The 23866-nt window shown below is 48.3% G+C and overlaps 5 protein-coding genes across 14 annotated transcripts; 4 read left to right on the plus strand and 1 right to left on the minus strand.

Moving 5' to 3' along the window:
* The first annotated feature begins 51 nt into the window (after window positions 1-51).
* Window positions 52-9840, plus strand: LOC131662969 (breast carcinoma-amplified sequence 3 homolog). 6 transcript variants are annotated; one of them, XM_058932997.1, is made up of 7 exons: window positions 52-370; window positions 875-1119; window positions 1865-3599; window positions 3673-3955; window positions 4038-4177; window positions 4247-4399; window positions 5838-9840. In XM_058932997.1, the coding sequence occupies exons 2-7, from the start codon at window positions 964-966 to the stop codon at window positions 7067-7069; spliced, it is 3699 nt and encodes a 1232-aa protein (XP_058788980.1). In that variant the 5' UTR covers window positions 52-370; window positions 875-963; the 3' UTR covers window positions 7070-9840. The 6 variants fall into 6 exon arrangements, with proteins under 6 accessions (XP_058788980.1, XP_058788981.1, XP_058788979.1 ...); XM_058932998.1 differs by having other exon boundaries at window positions 878-1119; XM_058932996.1 differs by having other exon boundaries at window positions 53-366; window positions 878-1119.
* Window positions 9841-11885: 2045 nt separating this feature from the next.
* LOC131662977 (polyprenol reductase) lies at window positions 11886-13920 on the plus strand. Of its 5 annotated transcripts, none has more exons than XM_058933021.1 (6): window positions 11886-12215; window positions 12521-12845; window positions 12922-13070; window positions 13144-13332; window positions 13413-13708; window positions 13792-13920. In XM_058933021.1, the coding sequence occupies exons 2-6, from the start codon at window positions 12667-12669 to the stop codon at window positions 13882-13884; spliced, it is 906 nt and encodes a 301-aa protein (XP_058789004.1). In that variant the 5' UTR covers window positions 11886-12215; window positions 12521-12666; the 3' UTR covers window positions 13885-13920. The 5 variants fall into 5 exon arrangements, with proteins under 5 accessions (XP_058789004.1, XP_058789005.1, XP_058789003.1 ...); XM_058933022.1 differs by having other exon boundaries at window positions 11886-12172; XM_058933023.1 differs by having other exon boundaries at window positions 12018-12037.
* A 287-nt stretch (window positions 13921-14207) lies between these two features.
* LOC131662976 (tumor suppressor candidate 3) lies at window positions 14208-16555 on the minus strand. The gene is made up of 8 exons (XM_058933019.1): window positions 16310-16555; window positions 15979-16157; window positions 15780-15897; window positions 15562-15702; window positions 14900-15040; window positions 14670-14820; window positions 14429-14597; window positions 14208-14344 (listed from the first exon to the last, which is right to left on the minus strand). The coding sequence occupies exons 1-8, from the start codon at window positions 16391-16393 to the stop codon at window positions 14329-14331; spliced, it is 999 nt and encodes a 332-aa protein (XP_058789002.1). The 5' UTR covers window positions 16394-16555; the 3' UTR covers window positions 14208-14328.
* A 794-nt stretch (window positions 16556-17349) lies between these two features.
* Window positions 17350-22097, plus strand: LOC131662971 (plectin-like). The gene is made up of 13 exons (XM_058933002.1): window positions 17350-17539; window positions 17810-18012; window positions 18073-18507; window positions 18576-18947; window positions 19020-19160; window positions 19238-19402; window positions 19482-19652; window positions 19722-20204; window positions 20284-20505; window positions 20569-20637; window positions 20710-20810; window positions 20890-20965; window positions 21244-22097. The coding sequence occupies exons 1-13, from the start codon at window positions 17494-17496 to the stop codon at window positions 21463-21465; spliced, it is 2706 nt and encodes a 901-aa protein (XP_058788985.1). The 5' UTR covers window positions 17350-17493; the 3' UTR covers window positions 21466-22097.
* Window positions 22098-22200: 103 nt separating this feature from the next.
* Window positions 22201-23711, plus strand: LOC131662980 (cytidine deaminase-like). Its single transcript, XM_058933026.1, has 2 exons — window positions 22201-22484; window positions 23271-23711. Exons 1-2 carry the CDS (start codon window positions 22325-22327, stop codon window positions 23699-23701), a joined length of 591 nt encoding a protein of 196 aa, XP_058789009.1. The 5' UTR covers window positions 22201-22324; the 3' UTR covers window positions 23702-23711.
* Window positions 23712-23866: the final 155 nt, after the last annotated feature.

Below are 23866 nucleotides of genomic sequence, written 5' to 3' on the forward strand. Positions count from 1 at the left end.
GCAGTGGTGGGGGAGCGTCGAATCTGAAAAGGTTTACCGAGAGAGAGAGAGACAGAGAGTGAGTGTGCCAAGAGGGGAGTGTTCCGAGGGGGAGAGAGAAGAGAACGAAGCACTGCGAGGCAGGCAGTGGACTGCCTGTGAGCGGTTACTACTGCGACATAGTGTCATTTGCCAATTTCGCGAAAATCAGAATCCCTCGAAGCACAAACTGGCGTGCCATTCGAGGAGTGGCTGCTGTGGACGATATAGCACGCGGGCGAAAAGGAAGTCATCGGTTTAGCATGAAAAAGACGCAATAAACTTGCTCGTATTAGTCTGCAGCAGCCAGAGCGCATCGAAGGTCAACAAAGAAGCAAGCGACTCGAAGTGAGTACGTTTACTCTGCAACGTTATTCTATTTTCCAGCGTACAGTGACAGATGTTTCCTTTGTTGTCACTCGAGCTTGTCTCTCTCTTTTTAGTCTAAGCTCTCGCGTTGTCTTCCGCTAGTTTGCTCTGCCTATATTCGTGCAATACTCGTTTCGTCGTTCGATTGAGCCTTATCTCACGCTGATTTCGTGTTACGCCAGTCTAGTTTTTCAGACGAGATGCTATTGGAAAAACAGTAACAACGTAGTAGCCCGCCCGAGCGAGAATGAGAGACGTTGATCGCGCGACGGCTGGGGGGGGGGGGGGGGGGCAGCGAAAGAAAGAAAGAATTCGTGCAAGGGCAGCGGTAGTGGGGGTAAACAGCTGTGTTTTGTCGTAGGAAGCTTCCTTGTGTATTTGCGCTGCAAAGCTAGTATTCTAACTCGCAATGCGCTGTATTCCGGAGTTAAGTGCAGGATTGTTTGTGGGTCAAAACAGCAGCTGATGTGGGTGCAATTATTTTTAGCAGACACGGTAAAAGAGAGAAAGAGCTGCTTCGATTGTTCATGAGAAACTGCGTGATTGAGGCGAGTGCTCGGCCTCTGTCAGTGGGCAATGTCAGCAGACTCTGGGAGGCGCGGCCTCGAGGCCCACGTCAATAGGCCTGTCCAGGTCGTCTGTCCACAACCAGTCAGTGACAAGTCCATCATCGACAGCGTCGCTGGCATTATCAATGACATTGTCCCCCAGGTCAGTGTACTTGGGTTTCGTGTAAGTTCTTATTCATAATTTTTCCATTTTACTTTTAAGAGGGCTCCAGCACGGAAAGTTTTAAAATGACCTATGATTATTTATAAAGATCAAAATGTGTTGAATCCAATAAAATCTTTATTTATTCTTGTAGCCGAAGGAAATTTTGGAATATTTCATGACAGTTTGAGCAGTTTTATAGGTTATACATAGATTCTTATAGGGCAAAGTGAAAAAAATATTGGAAATTGATACTTTAATATGCCTTAATGAAGTAGTTACGCGGTAAAAAACTAACATTTTACAGATAAAAACGTAAGTTTCCAGATGTTATATCGCAAAGTATAGGTAACCGTGGAGTTTTATAAGTTGAATGTTAATGAATATTAAGTCTTTCAAATTGATAGATATTTGTGAATTACTAATGAACAACATAAACGATAAAAATATGGATTTTTGAAAATTCTTAAGAGACGATTATTAATCGAAGTTACAAATTTCGTAACTTGAGATTTTTTTAAAATGAGTATCTTTTTTTAATGCGCGGAATCAAAGTTAAGAACCTGTTCCAGAACAACTACGACACTGGAGCCCCCTTAAAATCACTTGAGCGACTTAGTATTTTTTGAAGTTTAATTGTAGATACAATTTCGATTGATGCTAATTTTTAAACGTTTTCATGAAAGACTTAATGAATGTTGCCAGTACCAGTCGACGCATTAGCTTATCGCTAATCATTTTACTACTTCTTGAGTCTTTATTGCAGGCGTACACGAGCAGCGGGCCTAATTCTGATAATCGGGAGACGATAGCTTGGGCGAAATTCGAGTGGGCGGACATCAACGATCCAGCCTTTTTCCCCGAGGCGTACAATGAGGGTTCGAGCATCCCTCCGCTGCTGCTCGTGCTGGGCTACAGCAGCGGTGTGCAGTTGTGGCTGGTATCTGCCTCGGGCGAGGCTACCGAAGTCCTCTCGTGGCACACGGGACCGGTGCGCAGCCTGCGCCTGCTGCCCAGTCCGCGCTGCACCGCTTGCCCACAGCAACAGCGCTCGCGCATTCAGGAGGACCTGTACCAAGCCAAACGGCCCCTGGTGGCGCTCTGCGATGCGAGTGGGTCGCAGCCCCACTACCACTCGGTGTCATTCATGTCGCTGCGCACCGGCGAAACGGTCAAGAGCATTCGCTTCAAGAGCGCGGTGAACGAGGTGCTGGCCAACAAGCGCTCGATCCTCGTCACCTTCCCCGAGCGTATTGCCGTCTTCGACGCGCGCACCTTCGAGGACGTGCTGAGCGTGACCACCTGCTACCACAGTCCCGGCAGCAGCCTCAATCCTGTGGCGCTGGGCAGTCGCTGGATGGCCTACTGCGAGCGCCGTCTGCTGCCCGGTAAGCGCAGCAGTGGCGGCTGCGAGACCGAGGGCGTCTCCAGCTACACGGCCACTGTGCTCTACGCCGCCAAGTCTCTGGGCAAGGGTCTGCGTGGCCTCGGCGAGACGGTCGCCTCTAGCCTCACCGGCGGTGGCGTCAGCGGCACCGCCAACCACGCCGGCCCCCACGGCGCCAACGCGACCGGTCTGCCGACTGACACAGCCACCAACTCGAATAACTGCAACGCCAATGAGGCACCGCAGCCGGGCGTCGTGAGCGTGCTGGATCTCCAGGCGGACGGGCCAGAGGCCAGAGCGAGCCAGCTAGTGGCGCACTTCGCCGCGCACAGCGAGGCCGTAGTGGCCATGTGCTTCGACCAGACGGGCGCGCTACTGATGACGGCCGACCGCCGGGGCCACGACTTCCACGTGTTTCGCCTGCAGCCGCACCCCGGCGGCTCTAGCCTGGCCGCGGTGCACCATCTGTATGTGTTGCACCGCGGCGACACCTCGGCCAAGGTGCAGGACATGGCTTTCAGCGGGGACGCGCGCTGGGCTGTGGTCTCGACGAGCCGCGGCACCAGTCACGTGTTCCCCGTGGCGCCGTACGGCGGGCCGCTCGGCATGCGCACGCACTCCTCGCCCCACGTGGTCAACCGGCTGTCGCGCTTCCACAAGAGCGCCGGCCTTGGCGACGAGTGCGTGGCGCGCTCGCACTCGCCCGTCACCCATACCCACGACGGCGCGCATCTCGGCTCATCCGCCGGCTCGACCTGCCCGCCCGCCACCTCTATCGGCCAGGCGCTTTATCCTTACGGTAACCCCCGACTGCCGCCGTACCCACATCCCACGGTCGTGCATCCATTAGCACAGCTGCGCCAACCGGCCAGCCTGAGCCACGCAGCCAGCCAGGCGCAGACGAGGCAGCAGCCCCGTCAGTGCCACGCTTCCGAAGACTCTGGTTTTGGCCAAGTTAAGCTCTGCGCCTGCTTCGCACCACCACGCGCCTGGCTCTGCTCGCAGCGGGAGCCTACCGTTAACAAGTTCGCCAAGCGCGCCGTTGACTCGCTTTTCATCATGACTTGCCATGGCAACCTCATCCAGTACGACCTCGAGCCTAAGGCCTCCTCAGGTACTGTTGCTTTGACCACGGAGAATTGCGAGTGTTCACACGAGTCGCGGTTCACACGCTCATTCGTTTGCAGTGGTGCCCAGGGAGAAGGTCTGCGACGACACGCCGATCGAGCTGGACGTGGAGGCTAAGGGCCAGTGGCCGCTGATTCGCACAACCACCTCGTCCGACATCAATTTACCACTAAGTCCGGATAGTCCTCTGCTCGAGGCACCTCTCACGAGAAACCTCGACGATGAAAACAGCAACGAGAGTCGCTGGCTTAGTCAGGTGGAAATTTTCACTCACGCTGGCCCGCATCGTAGACTCTGGATGGGCCCGCAATTCGTTTTCAAAACTTACAACGCGCCTAGCGGGTAATTGATTTACTTTTATCTTTATTACTACATCCGATATCGGTGGGTACAACTTTTACGTGAACGTGGTTTATTTGTTTAGGATACCAGTCAACCTTGTAGAAGCTGAAACTGTGGAAGTTGGCACCACTACTGGTTCTCGACCAGCTAGATCAAATCCCGTGAATATGCCTCACACGACTAGTAGACCACTTATGCCAGTTGTCATCGATGGTTCCGGCAGTGAGTAACTTTCTTTCGTGCGAGATTAATTGATCTTCGTATTCTTAAACCATTGTATTATTGACAAAGTAGGTAGCTACGAGCAGTCACCGAGATTCGTCGAAACGTATGGAGATGCGCTGGATCGCTACGAGCACGTAAGCGTTGGCGGCGAGAATCAACTGAGAGAAGATCTCGCCGAGGCTATGTTGGAAACGTCGACCACCCCTCATCGATCGACAGGTATGCATATCTATACTTACGAAATCTTACAATTTGTTGAAGTATTATTAAGGTTTATATGTATTTGCATATGGAGTTATGATTAGCCTAAAACTCAAGTTTTTAATAACTACGTAATAATTATGATCCGTTTACTATTATTATAAGTTATGCACTTTGACGTATAAGCATGAACTTCTTTTTTTATTTATATATTTATTCTTTTTTTTATGAGATATACTTGAGATTACACACGAAACACTTAAACTCTTCCGCGGTGAATTTTCTTCTTTCAATATTCTCTAGTCAGAAGTAAACTGGTCATGAATATTTTTGAAAATATAACTTTAGAAAAATATAATGCTGAGAATCGAATTGATACTAGAATTAGATAACTGGATGCTTAACGACTTTCAATGGTTATTCTCATAGCACACGTTCCTCTCTCAATGTACTAAATGCACAGAAAAAAGTACTCTCAACGTAGTTGTTCTCCTGTTACGATATTTTTTATGTACAAATCTTGGTATTTTATCATTACTAATTGGTTTTTGAGAAACTGATTTTAACAAATACATTCTCGAAATGTCATTGAATTGGCTACAATTTCAATATAACATTATTTGATGTACATTTTAATGTAAAAACTTTCTTAATTTAAGAACGCTTCTTGATCTTTGCAGTTTAGGAACGATACTGTTCTCAAAAAACACAGCATACACATGCTTAAAAATATTTTTTTTCCTACATTTTAAGGACTTTTTTTTCTGCTGTATTATTTATTAATAAGCGAAAAAGCAAATTAGTGTGTGGCGTTGATGCGACTTTTGTACAATGCACGTGGTTCTTGGTGACTTGTGTACAGCTTTTGATTTGTATAAATGCGACGTGAATGTACATAACGATAAACGTAAGCGAGCCATTAGAAACACAGAATTAGCCGAAGGCAGGTATCTTTGTTGCACCTTTTTTGACCGTGATTTGTTATACACTAGCGAACTCGTAATCACTAACAGCAATATTTTGCCTGAGCACTCGAGACTGCGTGTTCATCGATTTTGTTGAAAAATCGCTCTTTTTTTCACACTTGGTCATTGCTAATAAGTATACTTCTCGCTACATATATCTGGCACGCAGTAAGCGGGGCTGCTTTCATGCCTCTTCTTGCCATCAAACCAGCATTTCCAAACTTTTCTTTTTTTAACTTTTTTTTCTTTTGTTTTATTGTTCTACTGTTCGTTATTCGCACACAAGTAGATCTTGAGAAACTTGAAAGATCGAGGCAGCGAGCAGTCCGTCGCTTATACCTCATATACGACTCATTAGGTGCAATGCAATGTTGGCAGGTAGCTAGTGTAGCGTCGAAAAGTGAGTGAGTGCAGGAGAGTGAGCGAGAGATGAAAAAGGAATAAGACGAGATATCTGATAGACCTGCCCACGGCTTTTTCTGTTGATCTAGGGAGGCGCTTGGTAGTTGAGAGGGTGGGCGGACCGGTAGCTAAAGTGGTCAACCCGTTGGGCACCGTGATCACGGTGTCCGCGGAGGAGGCGGCTGCGGCGGCGGCGGCGGCAGCGACGACGGCTCTCCTGCAGCAGCAGCGGGCGTCGGCGAGCGGCCTGGAGGCCGCGACGACGAGCAGCGTCGGCAGCCGTGCCAGGAGCGAGAGCGTCTGCGCGGAGGAGGGCAAGTGGTCGGGTCTGGGCGAGGAGGTGGGCGCGGAGGCGGTGCGCGAGCATACGGAGATCTGCGCGGAGATGCGGCCGGCGCGCGAGGTGGCCGCGATCGACCGCGTGCCGCCCGAGAGCATCGCCGAGGTGCGCGAGCTGCGCGCGCTCTGCGCGGAGGCCGGGGGCTCGCTGGGCGGCGGTGACCTGCAACGCGGCCTGGAGTCGGCGCGCGAGGTGCGCCCCGAGAGCCCCTCGCCGCTCTGCGCCGAGGCCGGCCTGGTCGACTGTCACGCCTGGAGCTGTCCGCCGACCAGCTCGGACGAGGAGGCGGCGCGCGGACCCGCGCGCGCCCCCTCCTCCTCCGACGACGACCTCGAGCACCTCGTGCTGCTGGGCTGCGCCGAGGGTGACGGGCCCACACCCACGGCCGATCCCGAGCCCGACGCCGTCGAAGTCCCCCAGTCGGTCACTCCCCCGGCCGGCCGGCGCGACAGCGAGCCCGAACTGCCCGACATGATCGAGATAATCGACATCGACGCGATGCGCCGCGACCTCGGCGAGCCCGAGCCGCCTGCGGACTGTGTTCAGGTGGTGTTGGGCCCGGCCAAGTCCGCTCACGCCAAGGCGCGGCGCCACAAGCCGCGGGCCAAGGCCCAGTCGGCGTCGGCGCCGGTGCCGGCTCGCGCCGAGGCGCCGGCCGCCTGGGGCTCGCTGCTCGAGGCCAACAAGGAGAACCTGGAGGAGCGGCCGGCGCCCGAGGACAAGCGCAGCGACTCGGAGCTGGACAGGGCGAGCCTGGGAGCGGAGCGCTCCAGCTCCTCGGACGAAGCGAGCGCGCTGCTGCTGCTGCTGCCCATGGACACCGAGGAGGAGAGCAGCGGCAGCAACAACGGCGCCGCCGGGGCCCCCGCGCTCGAGCCCGGCGGTGAGACCCTGCAGGCGCCGGCGCCGCTGCCGCTGCTGCCGAGCCTCGGCGCCGCCGGCAAGAAAGCCAACCGCTCCAAGAAGAAAAAGCGCAGATGAGTGGAGGATTGCGTCGACGTACCAGGGGCCAGTCTCGCCCTCTACATTCTGTTTATGCAAGTGTCCGGGGTCGACTAGCGCTCGCTGTCCGCGACCGGCTGCTCTCCGGCTCTGCGTCCACTTACTCCGAACACCTCGCCCGCCCCCAGCCGCCCGACAAGCTTACTGTAAATACACCTATGGTCGCCCACTCTCACGCGAATCGCACTCCCGAGTACATTTGTTTTCGATGAGTGAAACCTATCTACTTTATCTCGTAACAACCATTATTGACACTTGTTACTTATATATGACACACGTGCCCGCGCGCGCGCGCACGCACGCACACACACACACACACACACGCACGCACACGCACACACACACACACAATAGTACAATCACGATATTAACGATCCGAATGATCGAGCAACGTTTTATACGATTGGGCCATTAGAGGTTCACCTCGACGCAGATATATATGTAACTGTGCGCGTGAGCCACGAAAAATTTTTCCATTAACGCTCATTGTACAGTGTGGATACGCTATACATCTCTTAGCTAACCGATAACGCAACTCGCGTTTGAATCTCATTTTCGTTCGCGCACGCTTGCGTTTCTTTCAGGCTCTCTTTCTGGTTTGAACCGTACGGTATCTTATTCGTGAAAAGAGGATTTTATTGTTCAATTTTACCACTTAGATCTTTTTTTGCAGTATTCTTATCCATCGATATAACGAGTGTGGCGATATTATTACCGTATGACAACAATAAAAAATAACGAACTTCGTCCGTTTGTAGCTTCGATTCGTTAGAGAGGTTTCGATGATGCACGTTCAGGAAGAGTTCGAACTGAAGATAAAGAGTACAAACAGATTAACAAAATTAAACAAATGAAGCGCTTCTAACGATAAGTTTTTCTTTGTCTTAAGACCACCCCCGCCTGTAATATGACTGTGGCACATAATATTCGTATTGTGTTAGTAAAATTCACTGCACATTTTAAAACCGATAATTCGAATGACGATTTGTTTGAAGATCTGTGATGATTTTACTGTAAAGGGCAAAGAAACAATTTTTCGCGTTAGTTTCTTGAGTTATTGACTACGAGCGAATGCTGATATTCAAACAAAGTAATTAACTTAACGATATTACCAGTGATAGTAATTATTTTATATTCCAATGCTCTATGTGCAATATTTTTACCTTTTCTTATTTGCGTGCGTGTATTAATTTGAAAAAAGAAATATTAGTTTAATTTTACATTTTACACGCGAAGTGCCTGGCAAATAGAGGTGTGGGCGTAAGCAATGAGTTTACAATCAAAAATATTTTTTATTTATCTTATTAGTAACAAATTTATTTTTATGAGTATTCAATTTTTAAAATGTTTACAAAAAGCTACCGTACGATTGACTTTGCAGTTAGTTGTATTTAATATCGGATAAAATGTACGAATACCATATGCTCGTAGTCACCTAATATTGCAAAAGTGCTAATGAATAACGAGTGATGATCTTTACGTTGGTGTAAAGGTTATATTAAAATAAATAAACAAAACTATGCGTAATGATATAGCAAGCAGATGTATTATTGGCAAACAGTGCGAATAAGTCGACGTAGGCATTGCCATGTTGGAATGCGTGAGAGTGAAAGTGCGCTTATCGCGAGAAAATAAAGTTCAAAATACTCTCTCATAGATCATACTTAGTAACTACTATTAATTATAATCGATCGTGTTTATTGAATAAGCGGTCTGTGTTATAAACGAAAAACGTACGTCAGCAGCAAGCACACGCGTTTTTTGCGTCGATCAATCCGTAATTACATGGCATTGGCAATCGTGGCGTACGGCGACAAAAAAAAATGAATCATGTATGTAATTAAAAGTCTTAACAAACGAGTGATCCAATCAACTAGGATTTTAGTGTTAGCAAAAGACATTGGAAATATATTGTTGGAAGAAAAGAGTCAGAGAAGATTAAATTTCTATGTAATCGATCCTCTTGTTCCGATTCTGTATTAAAATACATATAGTATAAATGAAAAAAAAGGTGTTCACAATTAAATTATTAAAATGTAAAAAAAAGAATAGTGTTAGATATTCGTATTGCAAGATGCAAAGCTGCATATTGCGTGCATGAATGTATGGAGTGTGTGCGTGGTGAGTTTGCGCGCGCGCGCACGAATTGACGTTGAATAAAAAGAAATTTGGCAACCGATCAAATTAATTTAGTTAAAAAATCAACAATTAAATTAAATCAAGAGAGCTTTCTTATATCCGAAAAAGAAAAATTATACCACAAGTCAGCCATTAACTCTTAGAGTCACAGCTTTATGGGGGCATGGGTAGCACAAATGTGGATTCATATTTCCGCTTAAAGCATAATTTTAAGTAATTTTAATTTTGGTTCAATTACTTTAATCTATTAGGTACCGAGAACTGAATGTAGAATATTCAATCGATTTGTATAATTTATAGATCAAATCTAGTCTTTATTTAATTTTGTTGACGTTTTAAAGTATTGTCCCCTGTAGAGGATATTATGACTCTAAGGGTTAAAATAGTCGTTCGAATTAGCATTGATAAACAACTGTGAAGCCAAAGCAGAAATAAAGACAAAAAATACATCAATTGCATTGAGCATGAGAGAGAGAGAGAGAGAGAGAGAGAGAGAGAGAGAGAGAGAGAGAGAGAGAGAGAGAGAGAGAGAGAGAGAGAGAGAGAGAGAGCGTGTACTAGGTAGTTGTGCAAAAGTATTATCGAAAGAAAATAAATAATAATGGAACGTCTATTTGCGTTTTATTCCTTTTTATTAAAATTGCTAAATGACACAAATATAGCATGTCCAAGCAAAGTAGTTGTTGAGGGTATAATTTGTTGCAGGAGGTAACCAGTCAACGGCAAGCTGCGAGGATTTGAGTTCGAGCAGCTTCAGTTCTGCGAGCAGAGCTTCGTTGGACGCGCGAAGCTCGCCGACCGCCTCTTACAGCGCGGAGCATATGATGGTCTTTCCTGGCGACAGTAGCGGTTCCCTGTGATTCAGCCTGCAAGTGGCCCCGTCGCAACGCTTATCTCGGTCGCTGCTCTTGACTGCTCAACCTCTACGGATTTATCAGGCACCTCGGTCCACATTGGCAATTGAAACTATAAGCAACGAACTTTATCGGTTTACAATTACATTTAACTACTACCATCAATTTACTTCGATAATGATCTCTTGATTTGCTTTGCCTTTTATACATATTCTATATATATATTAATGCGTGTAGCTACGTTATTTATGTACATGCCATGCGACTTTTTACGACTTTACATCACATTGGACGCACGTACTATGGCACGCAACGCATTTGTGTCCATCTTCCTTAGAAATCCACTTTGAATTTTATATGTATTTTATTCCTGTGATTCTAATGTCTTTTCAATACTGAACGTTATTATTTGTCATTGATATTGTCGAACGCGATTTATCAATTTCAAGTTTCGGTGATATAGTTCATTCCTGACTTTGTGTTGATCTGAAAAATGGGCAACAATGTTAAATTTCTTCCTTTTACGTATTTAACTTGCATTTGTGAAAAAAAAGAAAGAGATAGCTTTCTTTTCTCGCGCCAATAGCTTCGCTACTTTAGCTTTTGACAAAAAATTAGCTCTTAGAAAAAGTTGCAGAAATTTTGCAACTTACCTTAACGTTTTCGCCGTAAACTAAGTTTTGAACATTCGGACGTAGTAATACGTTAAATGCTGATTTCTTCGAATCTTTGGGTTAAAAATAATAAGGTGTGGTAGTTACATGGATTGATTTTAAAAGCACCAAATATTAATATAATGTATTTTTAAAATGTTTACGTTACTTTCATTTTAACTGTCTTATTGAATGTCGATCGTATGAGTTTTCTTAACTTGGTCTGTTTTATAATGTTTATACTTGATTATTGTTCTGTCATTTGGTTCGAACTGCTCGATTGCTGATAATCCAATAAAGGTGCCACATTAAATTGATTTACAAACTTAACTGCTTCACATTCCGATTGGAGGCGAATAGTCCTTTAAATGATTTGGATTAAAAATGTCAAATTTTCGAAGAAAATCGTGTTGAGAAACGATTGATAATCGACTACTATTTTTAATCGATAGTATATAATACACACGTAATTGTAAGATTTTCACTTATATTTTCATTTCTTTTATCATTATTTCTATTGTAATGTAATAATTGTTTCAAACAAAAAAATTTTTTTAATACAAAATAACGTTTCTTTTTACTTTTTATTCCTACTTGTTTTCTTTTTAGATTAATGAGTTTTTGTTTCGAATGAATATGATAAAACTGTGATCACAACCGTTATGTAATAGTTATGATTACTTCAAAGAACAAGTCATAACGTGGAGTTGTAAAAACAAGAAAATGCATGTTTTTCTACGGGTATAGTAATATTTTTTATTATAACAACAACGTAATAAAATTATCAAGTTTAGCATAATTATAATCAAACTTACAAAATACGCACAATATATATTTTTAACGAAAGTAAGTTAAATATTTTTATTGTATACTACAATTAGTCTTCATAAATTTCAATATCAATCATTTATGATCAAATTGTAGTTTGTATATTGTGATAAGTACTGTTACATACAATTAAATTTAAATCGAAATAAATTGTTTCATACGAAAGTATTTTGTGTCTGTTGTACTTTAGAAATTATACTTTATCATAATACACAATAAAATAGAATGCAATAAGTAATAATTATCGAATAATTATCTTTGTATTTTTAAAAAAATTATTTGTTCAACATGGTATTTAATCTCAGGTAGATAATCGTTGAATTTTAAAGTGTTTCATTTTTCCCACGGGCTTTGAATTTTCTCTTAAGTCTTAACCTTGAAAATAATTATTTGGCGACTGCCGCGTCGCGGTTGCGATGTCGGGTGCGGCGTGGCAGTCGTTGACGGACAAAGAAACCAGGCGCACCATACATGTATTTGTTTAGATTAATTTACATGTTGAACAAGTGTTTCAGTGATTTTCGTAAAATGTCCTCGCACGTGACATCCAAGAAAGCTCATTTATTAACAGAAAACTTCTGCGTACAAAAATACGCGAATCCAAGAAAGTGCGTTTCAATATTAAGCAGCCGACGCCCACCAAAATATAATGTTGACGCTCCGATAATTATCTGATATTTGATAAGAGAAAAGGCCACTTGAAAGTTTGTCATTCAGTAACAAAATAGCCTACTTGAAAGCAGCTATATAATTAGTACATCATTAACGAAGGGTGTGAAAGTATTGGCAAATCCAGAGCACGTGTAAATATGTGCTAAGGGCTTGCCATTTTCAGTTCCGTGTTTAATATACTATTTTTTGTCTGCAGCGCGTAAAATGCGTGTTGTGAAACCTGACACCCGGGTTTCAAGACGCACTTTACGCGCAGTAGGCAAAAAAACAGTAATATACTGTAGTAAAAAGAAGAAAGGCAGATCACCTGAAAGAGTGGACAAGGAAAGGTCACGGTCATTACCGTTAGGTTTACATTCGAAGCTCGCCGACGGAGTAATAGCGCACATTTTGTCTACGATCGTTACTCGTTCATCAAAGGTCATTAACCATGTTAAATTTGCTGAAAGTTGCGTTTTTATTTAAATTCGTAAGCACGGTATTCGGCGGCTTTTTGATTAATTTTTTCGGACAATTTCTGCCCGATTCCTTCAAAAGAATTTATCTTCCTGGACGATTCAACGAATGCGCCAAGTCTAAGTCGATTGAGAAATTCGAAGTGCCTAAAAGGTTTGTGCTGGCGTTCACTAAATAAAACAATAAAATTTTGACGCTCAAATAAATATAGCATTATTATTGACGATAGGTGGTTCAGGCATTTCTATTTATTTGCCGCTCCATATTCAACTTTTTACTTGCTGCTACTTTGCTATCGGTATTTACTCAACGGTAGAACACCAAATTTTGTTAATTGGCAGATAAGCATCTTTTTTGATTCGTCGCGCGAAACACCCAGTAAGTAAATTAAAAAAAATTGTTTGAATATTTTCTTTCTAATGTTCAAATTTACTTTGGAACTGACGTGTAGTTTCAGCTGAACGCGTTTTGCTAGGTATGCTCATTTTCACGGCGCACTGCTGGAAAAGATATTATGAATCACACTATATTAGTGTTTTCAGTGATTCCACTATAAATTTGTCGGTATACATAATTGGTTTTACCCACTATTTTGGTGGCATTTTAAGCATCGTAGGTGAATCACAGAGTATTGACAAAGGTAACGTATAATTTTTTAATGACGTAATGCCAAAAATTTTTCTTTTATATTATGTATATTTCATTTTTTCCTGCTTCAAGACTCGACAATTCACTTGAACTGGTCAAATTTGACGTGGTTGGAATACACTTGTGCATCTATATTCATATTATCAACATATTTACAGTTAAGAACGAACATTATTTTATCAAACTTACGAAAAAATGAAAAGGGAGTTGTAATTACAAAGCAGCATAAAATTCCCCGAGGGGAACTTTTCGAATACATAACGGCGCCGCTACAATTTACGGAAATCATCTTATACCTATGTATGTCTATTATTCTGAGAGAAGGCTCAACATTCCATTACGTGACTCTGTGGACAGTAGCCAATCAAGTAAGATATCGGTTATTATTTTTAGAATTTGTACTGTTATAAAATTGTACAATTTTTATGTACGGATTTGTGTAATGTTTCAGGTTGAGTGTTCCTATCTAGCTCATACATGGTTCTTGAACAAGTTTAAAGATTATCCAAAATCGCGAAAGATGATTGTTCCTTACATTTTTTAATATGTTTCTCTTTTTTTAAATTCGTGCAAATGAACGATGTTATGAAAAATTAATACGAAATGTATTTAGTTTTTACATCACATAAAAAAATTTTAAAAAAATGTATACTATTGTGTATTAAAAGCTTTATAGATTATCAAAAAAGTTGTATATCTTTAAGCAAAAATATTTTACTAAGTAATATATTATCAAATTGAAATTACTACATATTTCAAATTGTTATGGTAATGAAGTTTCACTGCTAAATTTTAAATACTATTAGTCAATCTTGATTTTTTAATACAAATCACAAAGTAACAATCTTGATTTTTCATAATTTCATTTTCTTTTAAACATTGTATTATATCAACTGAAGTGTACAACAAGTACAGTTTTGCAATTAGTCTCATTTCAGGCAGAATATCTACAATACAATACTTGAAGTATTAATATCTCTGTTCCTTTTTATTTAAAAAGTAAGCTGAAAAAAGCAATTGATTTTGTTTACAACATAATTATTTATCAGTAAAAGATAAATATAGATAAAATAAAATTCGATAAGTACCTGTACGGATAACCCTGTGCTTTGTTTCGGAATATAGATAAAAGTAAACTGAAGAAAATTGCTACAATCATTGCACCAATAACAATAAATATCCGGCGCTTCTTGACGTCACTTTTACGAGAGGAAGCAGCCTCAGTCATCAAAATCATACCCAGAACAACAGCTCCATCTTTTTAGTTTAACATATAGGAAAATAATTCTCTAAATTTTAAATATTTTTATATATTGTTTCAAAGGATACTCAAAATCATAACAATGTAAGTTTCTAAAACAAATTGGCCTTGGGAGGAGCCATGGATATAAGCCACATTTCCATTAGGTGATTTATAGACGAAAGGAGGACTCCTAATGTGGTTCCACATTTGTCCCGAAATCATTGTAAGTGTGAAAAACTAACAAAAACATATTACACTTGATTTTATAATCAAAATCAAAATAAGCCTTGCAAATGTGAAACAATGAAATATATACCAGTGCTCCAAGACCCCATATTGTTTTGTTATAAATGAAATCGAGATTATTACGCCTCAGGTACAAAAATCCACCTATCAAAATTAACAACATCACAACAGCAACTGTTCCAGAGTAACTTGGTGGTCTGAAAACTCTGATCTGAAATTACAAAAAGAAATCAATTTAAGACTGGTAGTGTTCAAAGCAATTTCATGATTACATTTTTATACTATCATTATCAAAGCAATGTTCTAACTAAACTGAACCATTAATAAATAATATTGTAACAAATAGATATAGTTAAATGGATTAGCCCGTAGTTGAAATAATTATTAAATAATAAACAAACTATACCCATGTAAATATTTTAAATTTGGAGCTCTCTAATTCATAAAGTATTTTATCACATTTTTTATTATTCGACATCCTAGTCTAGGATCATTAGTCTTTCTGTGGCTAAACAAGGATTATGATTTAAAAAAGCTATCACAAAAAACTATTAATAACTTTATAAATATGATCAAATCAGGAATAAAAAGCATGTGTATCACTGTGTGTAAATTTATCATCGTGTCACACAATATCAGATTCATTTTATGTAAATTTTATATAATTACAAAAAGAAATTAAATTTAAAAATTGATATGATTGTTATTAGATTTTGATAAAGATCAAATAACCTGGATATCAGTACGCTCCGATATCCACTTTGCTATGGCTTCTGCAGCAAAACCCACTCGATGAATATCCATAGTATCAGCAGCTTTTGGTTTACCTTTGGCAGGAAAATGCATGTAAACTGGTGCAGTGTTTAACCTCATCTAAAAGTGGGCTAGACATTAAAGTTTATCTCTCAATAAAAATTAGCAAAGCTCATAAAGATGATAACGATACTTGCCATTTGGAATACTTCAGAACCCTCATCAAAGTCAACTAATGCAAAGAACAATTTATTTGAATAAGATTGAGAGTAACGAAAAGAGTTAGCTACTATAACAAATTCATCATTCGCATGTCTGTAAATTTGAAGCAATACGTGTTAATAAAATTTATATTTTGAATAACCTGCAACTATTGGTCAATAATAAAGCGCTAACCTGCATATTTGACACTGTCTCTGCGGAGCCATAGCCGTAAACATAACAATAACAGAATAATTCCTAGGTGTTGCCTTCACGAATTCCTTAAATTTAGCAGTATTAAACTTCATAACTGGTCTCTTCATGGCCATATCTGTAAGTTGCTGGACACGTTCAGCCAGTGGTGCATTTTGAGACTGTAATCAGGTCGATAGGTTACATTACTGGAGATAATCTAGCGTAAAATAATATTGGACTGATATTCCGCATTTGAGAGCAGCCCTGTTTTAGTGTGTCTATTGAAATCGGAGCACACGATAGTCGGCAACAAGAGGGTCGAAAAGCTGACCTGTTTGGTTCTGTACTGACAAGAAGCGTCGCTCAACAGAAGCAAGAGCAAGCCCAGGGTGGGCAGCAAGATCGTCTTGAGCATCTTTGGAGCAGTTTTTCCGCGTCGGATCCCGAAACAGGACGACGGAGACTATTGTCGGATATCGAACGTGTGGATATAGAACGGATTTGGAGATAAGTCGACTACCTAGTGCTTACTGCTACGTGTCGGTATTGCCGGGTTCACCGAGCTGACAACTGCCACGCCGCCGCGTGGAACTCGACGCGTTTTTGGAGTGCCGCGCATACCTCTGCGCAGCAATCTCTTCTCGTTTGTTGCTTTTGAAATTAGCGAAGCGGACGTAATAAGCGACGCTGACTACCGAACTTGCGAATCGGAGAGTATATATTTATAATGCATCGACGTGATAACTGCGAAAAAAGATCAATTCCGACGGCAGTTTGGCCGAGTAGCGATGATCGATCGTGGGCACGGAGATGTGAGATGTCAAACGTGTACGACGGTAAAGGAGCGGCCGCGACTGACGAACGATTGGCAACCGTTCGCGAACTTAGCAAAGCCAACTCCAACCCGATCGAAAGCTCCAATCCAAAAGCACCTATTGTTCTCGAAGACGTGGGATACGAATGGAGCGACTCTGAAGAAGGCCCCGAGGACGCGCAACGGCAGGAGAATTGCTTTCGCAACAACGATCGACGGAGCGAAAAGGTCGCGGCTAATGGGCTGCGCTGAGCTCGTCGCGAATCACCGAGTAACGGGTCTCGCGGCAAACGACAAAGGCGGCTGGCAGCGACAATCGAGCGACAAGTCGCATCGAAGAAGAAGCGCGAGCAAGGGGAAGCAGCGCAGAGGCGTCGAGGCGGGAACGAGCAGGAGCGTCGAGCGGGCGCGCGCCGGGAGGGGAGCGCAACAAGGCGGTGCGCCGTCGGGGGGTCCGCTCGCGACGCAATTGGAGGGTGTGGGGCCCGCGGCGGGGCAGCCGTTGCGCGATCGTCATCCCTCGAGCGGCGCGGCAACGGTCGGGCAGTCGCGCGCGGCGAGTGGCGATGTCGGGATCGTAGTTTCGGTGGCCGCGCGGTGTGCCAGTGTGTCTGTCCCTCGTACGTCGCGGTACCCGGGCGCGCGCGCGCGCGCGTGCAAATCGAAGTCGTTCCGTCCCGCGAGTGGCAGCCTTCGGCATCATGTCCTTCTCCAAGGCGCGCATTCAGCGCTTCAACGAGCTCACCAGTAAGTACAGCCCGAGAGGCGCGTGAGAAACGTCGATCGCCAGCAATTGCGGCGCGACGCTCGCACCTGGCGCTCGCCAGCTGTCCCCTTGCGACGATCGACACCCCTCGCTCGTTCGCTCGTTCGCTCGTTCGCGCGAGCACTCGCGCGCGGAGTCCCGCAGCCAGCCCCCCCCTTCCCTCGGCTGCGCGACTCGGGCCGCGGCGCCCGCCCCGATCCCGATGGGCCCTGTGGCGGGCGTGCGACTAACGATGGCCGGCCACCCCACAGGTGAGGTGCCCCCGCCGGGCGCCTACGACCCCAAGTTCGGCGACCGGGTGCGCGGCTCAGTGGCGATCGGCGCCAGCGCCGACAAGGCCGGCCCGGCCAGGAGCGTCAGCGACAAGGCCGCCGCCAGCAGCAGCAGCGACTGCGCCTCGTCGGTGTGCAGCCGCGCCAGCGCGGGCGCGACGCCGATCAGGCCCTTCAGAACGGTGAGTGAGGGAGCGCGGCAGCCGTCGCCGCCGCCGACCGTCCGCTAACCCGCGCCGCAGCCGCAGGTGCCGAGGAAGCGCGCCGTGGTGCGGCCCACGGGGCTGGCCAGCTGCCCGCGCGCCAAGCCCGCATGCCTGCACCGCGAGCAGCGCGCGCGCTACGAGCCGCAGCAGGAGCTGGTCGATCTGCGCGTGGAGCTGCGCAACAAGGACAAGAGCATCGCCGAGTGCGAGCGCCTGCTGGAGGAGCTGCGGCAGCGCGACGAGGCTCAGCGCGTCGAGCTGGGCGCCGCGGCCGAGGAGCGCGAGCAGCTGCGCGCGCGGCTCGGCCAGCTGGAGCGCGAGCTCGCCGCCTGCTCGAGCCTGCAGCTCGGCGGCGAGGAGCGCGTCGGCGACGAGCTCGACACTAGCGCCATCCTCCGGGAGCTGGAGACGGCCGAGCTGCGGCGGGCGCACTGCGACACCGAGCGCCAGCTGCAGGAGGCGCGCGGCAAGGTGAGGCCCCGCCGAGCCCGATGGTCGCGCGCGCGCGCTCACCCACCCCGTCTGTCCGTGTCGCGCAGCTGGAGCAGGCGGAGCGGCGCCTGGCAGAGTTGGAGCCGAGCGAGCCGGGCCTGGATGCGCAGCTGGCGCGCCGGATGGCGGGCGCGCTGCAGCAGTACTTCCGCGGCGGCGGCGGCCAGTGGGAGCCGGGCGGCGAGGCGGCGGCGCTGGGCTCGGAGGCCGAGCGCTTCCTCGCCGAGGTGCGCCGCCTGGGCGCGGAGCTGCGGCTGTCCTGCGAGCGCGACGCCGAGCTGGCGCGCGACCGCTTCAACGAGGAGCGCGAGGAGCTCGAGCAGCAGCTGGCCGCGCTGCAGGCCCAGCTGGCGGAGGCGCGCGCGGCCAGCGAGCGCCACGCCGAGCAGCTGCGCGCGGCCCAGGAGCTGCACAGAGAGGTACGAGGCCCGCGGGCACCGCCGACCGCCGACCGCCGACGACGTCTCACGCGCGCGCTCTCTTGCCCGCAGACCAGCCGCGCCCTGCAGGACTGCCAGCGCGGGGCGGAAGCGCTGCGGGCCGAGCTCGCCGAGGCGGAGAGGCAGCACGGCGCCGAGGTGGCCTACCTGCGCGGCCTGATCGATGAGGCCAAGGCCGAGTACCTGCGAGAGGTAGGCCTCGCGGCTCGCCGCCGCTCGTCCGCCCGCCGCCGGCGACTCACGGCGCCGCGCGCCTCTTGTTCCCGTAGGTGGACGCGCTGGAGAAGAGCCTGGAGGAGGAGAAGAGGCGCATGAAGGACTGCGCGGATCGGATGATCGGCAACGCGGAGGCCGTGACGCGCGAGACGCTGCAGGCCTGCCGGGCCGAGAGCGAGGAGAAGATCCGGCGGATCGTTGGCGAGACCGACGCCAAGGTAAGGCGCGCGCGCGCTCGCGCGTCTCCCGCCGAGGCAAGGGTACTGAGGGTGCGCCGCCGTATGGCACGTGTCGTAGATTCGAGAGGCGGCCAAGGCCGCGGAGGAGAGAGAGGGCAAGTACAAGTGCTGCCTGGAGCGCCTGGAGGCCGAGAAAGCTTCGCTGGTGGCCAAGCTGTCGCAGAGCCAGGCGGAGGTCGGCGCGCTGACGGTCAGCCTCGCGGAGCTCAAGTGCGCGGCCGAGACTCAGGTACCTGCGCGCGGATCGGGAAGCGCGGCGACTCGCGCACCACTGACCCGCGCGGGCTTTCCCACGCAGGAGAGCTTCAGCCAGAGCCTGCAGGCAGAGCTGGACCGCGTGGAGGCCGAGCTGGTGGAGAAGAAGGAGGAACTGCGCAACCTGAAGGACCAGCTGCGTAGCGAGTCGGCCGAGATGGTGGCCCGGCGGCGGCGATTCGAGGTGGTCATGGCCGAGAACCAGGCGTCCGTGGGCGCGCTCACCCGCCGCCTGGCCCAGTGCCAGGCCGAGAACGAGGCGCTGCAGCGCCAGCTGCAGGCCGCCGAGGAGCAGCGCCGGCTCCTCGAGGCCGCCTCGCAGACCGCGGCGGCGCTGCAGGACCGCCTGGACGTCGTCGCCGGCAGCATCGCCCGCAAGCTCGACTGCATCGCCCAGGCGGAAACGACCAGCCTCGACCAGATCAGCCTCGCCAAGAGCAGCCTGCTGTCCAACGTCGACCGCTTCAAGAGCCTCGCGCTCCAGCAGCTCGCCCAGTCCAGGCACAAGTCCGAGCAGAACGCCGAGGTACGGTCGCGCGACCGCCCTCTCCCCCCGCTGCCGTGCCGCCGCCGCCCTCACGAACACTCTGCCCGTCGACTTTCAGCTGAAGGCCAGCCTGCGCGAGATGTCCGAGCGCCTGGGCGACGCCACGGACATGCTGCTGAGGATGGAGGAGCTCAACGACGAGCAGTGCCTGCAGACGTCCAAGCTGCAGCTGCAGGTCGGCAAGCTCCAGCAGCAGCTGGACGAGAAGGAACGCCGCATCCGGGAGATGAGCGAGGCCTGCGAGGCGCACCTCGAGCAGCAGCAGCGCCACGCGGCCGAGGTACGTACGCCGGCGCCGAGTCCCGCCGATCTCGCTCTCGAGCGCGCCGTCGCTCTGTTGCAGGCGAACGAGCAGCTGACCAAGGCCGAGCAGGAGGCCCGAGCGTGGCAGGCGCGGCTGGCGCGGACAGAGGTAAGCGGGTCGGCCGAGGGGGAGCGTCGGCGCTCGGGCGGAGCGCTAACCGCGAGTGGCCGTGGCTTTCAGGGAGAGCGGGAGCGCCTGCGCGAGCTGGCGAGCAAGTACGAGAGCCAGCTGGGGAGCCTCGAGGCCGAGCGCGGCTCGCGGCGCCAGCACCAGTCGGACGAGTGAGTGCGGCAGCCGCGCGAGACGGCCCTCGCCCGCGGGTGATCGTGTCACTGATCCGCGGCGATCTTGTGCTTGCAGGAAGCCCGCGGACGCGCACAGGACCAAGCAGATCTACCAGCTGAAGGACAAGCTCGACCTGCTGCGGATGCGCCAGGTTCGTGCCGTCTCGCTCGCCGTCGTCGCGATCGGATTTCTTTGCGCGTGCCTGCTGCTGCTGCTGGGGACGCGCCCTCTCGCGGATCCGCGGCCAGCGCAGCCGATATAACGTCCACGGGCCGCTTCTTTTCCTCCGCTTTTCGTCCTCGTATCCCCACCTGTAATCCGTCGTTTTTTCTCTTTTTTTCCGTGTCTCCTTGATAAAACTGCAAGTGCGAGCTCTGCAATCGTGGGCCGTTGTGCTTCCTGACCGCTGCTGGATCGCTTGTTTTCTAGGAGCTCGACGCCAGGTGCCGCGTCGAGGAGATCGCCAGCCAGCTGAACGAGAAGCTGAAGCTGGAGGCGCGTCGCCAGATCGGCACGGGCAAGGAGAACCAGCTGTCGCCGCTGCTGCTGTCGCCGCACAAGCAGTTGTTTCCGAAGAGTACCAACGCCACGCCCGTCTCGTCGCCCGGCAAGCTCCACCCGGCTACCCCTCTCCGCACTCGCAACGACTGACTTTCGCCTCGCCAACGTCCTCGTTCGCCTACTCCGCTGCTTCCTGCTGCCGCCCTCGCCCTTCCACTGCGATTAGACCTCGAGCCCCGATCCTTTTCCGCTTGTTTCTCGCATTGTTGTTTTTCTGTTTTCGTTTTTTGAGCCCCGTTGTTGAGAAACTTTGCCCGACGTTCACTCTAAAGCCGACCTCCCCCCATTTTCCCCGCCTGCCCCACCTTTCCCGTTCGCAAATCTCAATCCTCCTGTTATGTGAAATTCTGAATCTTCTTTGCGGAGAGATCGTCAAGCTTGTTTTCTTTTTTTTGAAAAACCGTTATTGTCCCTAGATTAATTAATCGGTGAGTTGTTTTGCATTCAACTCCTCCACAATATTATTATTCATTTACGTTTACTTTTGCAACTTATTATATCATTAGTCTATAGAAATATAAACGTTTTGATTGTGTAACGGTTGAAAGTCTGAATCCTTTTTTTAATACAACTTTTACATAATAAAGTATAATTTTTAAATGTTTTCGCATTGTATTAGGGTTGGGTTTAGAGCGAGCGAAGCGAGACTCGCGTTACAGCCGAGAATCCGTGCTCGCTGACGAACCAACGATTTTTGTAAATAAAGGTAATTTATTTAAAAAAAGAATATCGATTGTCTCGATTTGTGTTTCATTTGCAAAGCCGAACGAGGAAGCCCGTAGGGCCCACGCGCAGTGCTCGAGTCTGCAGGCGCAGTCGGCAAGAAAATAGGGCTGCACTGAGAGCGCGAGTATATACTATTTGCGCGGCAGGTCACACACGCAAGTGATGAGGAGGGGGGGAAGGGATTCACGAGCGAGCTTGATGTTGATGCGCGTCGCGCATGTGAATGCTTCGCGGCGAGAGGCAGACGACTATTCGGCGGACGCTCGCGCCGCAGCTGATCGCGTTTGCGCGTCGCTCGTCGCTCGCTTCCCTTTCTCGCGCAGCACGCCGCCAAGCGAACATCGTCATGAGCTCCGGCAACACCAGTACTTTCCAGCAGCTCGGTAAGTATTGTTGCCGTTCACGTCCGTCTGCTCGCCTCGAGTTTGTCGCTTGCTTTTTCCTCGGCGAAACCGAGTGCCGTGCTCAGTGCTTTTCTCTACTCGCGCGTTTGCTGTCGCGTCAACGCCGCGCGTCTGATTCACCGACAGCGAAAGTTCAATCAGTCGATTCGTTATCGTGTTCATCGCGAAATTAGCCTCGTGCTTTGCTAACGCGTACAAGCGCGAAGTCGTCTGAAATCGGCTTTTGTCTTTCAAGTGTACAGTACGACGCCACTCGCCCATTTAAACGTGGACGACGTTGGTAACGCGACAGGCATATCGCTAATAAACCAAAAATATTACCGAGTGCTTGTTCGTCTACGGGTTTTGGAACAAGCGGTTTAATCGGATAAAATGACACGTGGCGTGGGACTTTCGGTGAATATCTTCCCAATTGCAAAGCGCAAGAGATCGATAGAGAATTAATTGGAAAAATAAGAAGTTTGAGCTCCCATAATATTATCTGTGTCAGATTATCAAATCGGCGAATTTAAATTGAGCGCGCTGTGCTGCCACTCCTTATCCAATGCATGAATGTGGCTTTTTCATAATACACGCCAGAGAAAATTTCATTTAAAAAATATACAATCTACAAGTGATCAGATTCAAACTGATAATCGGATCGGAGGAGCTTTCATTGTTGCAATGACGACCTTGCTGACGATCGCTGATCGTAGCATGGAATTGTGATAGACGAATCGAGATTGATATGTGATGCATTCATAATCGAAGCTGCTAATGTTACAGATGCGGAGGCTCAGCAGCTGATCCGCGAGGCCATAAAAGCCCGCGAATTTTCGTACTCTCCTTACAGCGGTTTCAAGGTGGGCGCGGCCGTTCGTTGCGCCGACGGCACTTTGCGCTCCGGTTGCAACGTAGAGAATGTATCGTTTGGCATGTCGATTTGCGCGGAGCGTTGTGCCATTGTTAAAGCTGTCTCTGAAAACCATCTTAACTTCGTCGCTCTAAGCGTCGTAGCGGAGAAGATCGAAGGCCGACTAACGACGCCGTGCGGCGCCTGTCGACAGATGCTGCGTGAATTCGGCGACTTTCCTGTTTACGTCACTTGTCCCGATCAGAGCCAAGTTCTTCTCACCAGCTGCTCGGATTTGCTGCCCCACGCATTCCAACCGAGTGACCGACTTTTTTCCTCTGAATCCTGCAATTCGGCAAAGTAGCTCCCCCCTCCCCACCTCACTTTCCTTCCACACTGTATGCTTTTTTTACTTCAGCTACACGTCGTAACCCAGTTTTAAATAACTACAATAATTTTTTCAATAGGAATGCATCTGTGTGTATTCTTTCGTAACAAGCTTTGTACACATTATATTTACAAGAGTATA

This window comes from Phymastichus coffea, unplaced genomic scaffold (genome assembly GCF_024137745.1).
Source record: "Phymastichus coffea isolate CEN01 unplaced genomic scaffold, Cenicafe_Pcof_1.1 PCOF00028, whole genome shotgun sequence".
NCBI lineage: Eukaryota > Metazoa > Arthropoda > Insecta > Hymenoptera > Eulophidae > Phymastichus > Phymastichus coffea.

Excerpts from the sequence above, each read along its gene's own strand:
- LOC131662971 (XM_058933002.1), top strand. The coding sequence starts at position 17,494 with ATGTCCTTCTCCAAGGCGCGCATTCAGCGCTTCAACGAGCTCACCA. Across the intron at positions 19,161-19,237 it reads AGGCCGAGTACCTGCGAGAG|GTGGACGCGCTGGAGAAGAG; the intron begins GTAGGCCTCGCG and ends TTGTTCCCGTAG. Across the intron at positions 20,811-20,889 it reads CGCCAGCACCAGTCGGACGA|GAAGCCCGCGGACGCGCACA; the intron begins GTGAGTGCGGCA and ends TTGTGCTTGCAG.
- LOC131662980 (XM_058933026.1), top strand. The coding sequence starts at position 22,325 with ATGCTTCGCGGCGAGAGGCAGACGACTATTCGGCGGACGCTCGCGCCG. Across the intron at positions 22,485-23,270 it reads CAGTACTTTCCAGCAGCTCG|ATGCGGAGGCTCAGCAGCTG; the intron begins GTAAGTATTGTT and ends CTAATGTTACAG.
- LOC131662977 (XM_058933020.1), top strand. The coding sequence starts at position 12,667 with ATGTTAAATTTGCTGAAAGTTGCGTTTTTATTTAAATTCGTAAGCACG. Across the intron at positions 12,846-12,921 it reads AAATTCGAAGTGCCTAAAAG|GTGGTTCAGGCATTTCTATT; the intron begins GTTTGTGCTGGC and ends TATTGACGATAG. Across the intron at positions 13,071-13,143 it reads TTCGTCGCGCGAAACACCCA|TTTCAGCTGAACGCGTTTTG; the intron begins GTAAGTAAATTA and ends ACTGACGTGTAG.
- LOC131662976 (XM_058933019.1), bottom strand. The coding sequence starts at position 16,393 with ATGCTCAAGACGATCTTGCTGCCCACCCTGGGCTTGCTCTTGCTTCTG. Across the intron at positions 16,158-16,309 it reads GTCAGTACAGAACCAAACAG|TCTCAAAATGCACCACTGGC; the intron begins GTCAGCTTTTCG and ends ACCTGATTACAG. Across the intron at positions 14,598-14,669 it reads TTACATTGTTATGATTTTGA|ATGGAGCTGTTGTTCTGGGT; the intron begins GTATCCTTTGAA and ends TAAACTAAAAAG.
- LOC131662969 (XM_058932997.1), top strand. The coding sequence starts at position 964 with ATGTCAGCAGACTCTGGGAGGCGCGGCCTCGAGGCCCACGTCAATAGG. Across the intron at positions 1,120-1,864 it reads TCAGTGTACTTGGGTTTCGT|GCGTACACGAGCAGCGGGCC; the intron begins GTAAGTTCTTAT and ends TCTTTATTGCAG. Across the intron at positions 4,400-5,837 it reads CACCCCTCATCGATCGACAG|GGAGGCGCTTGGTAGTTGAG; the intron begins GTATGCATATCT and ends CTGTTGATCTAG.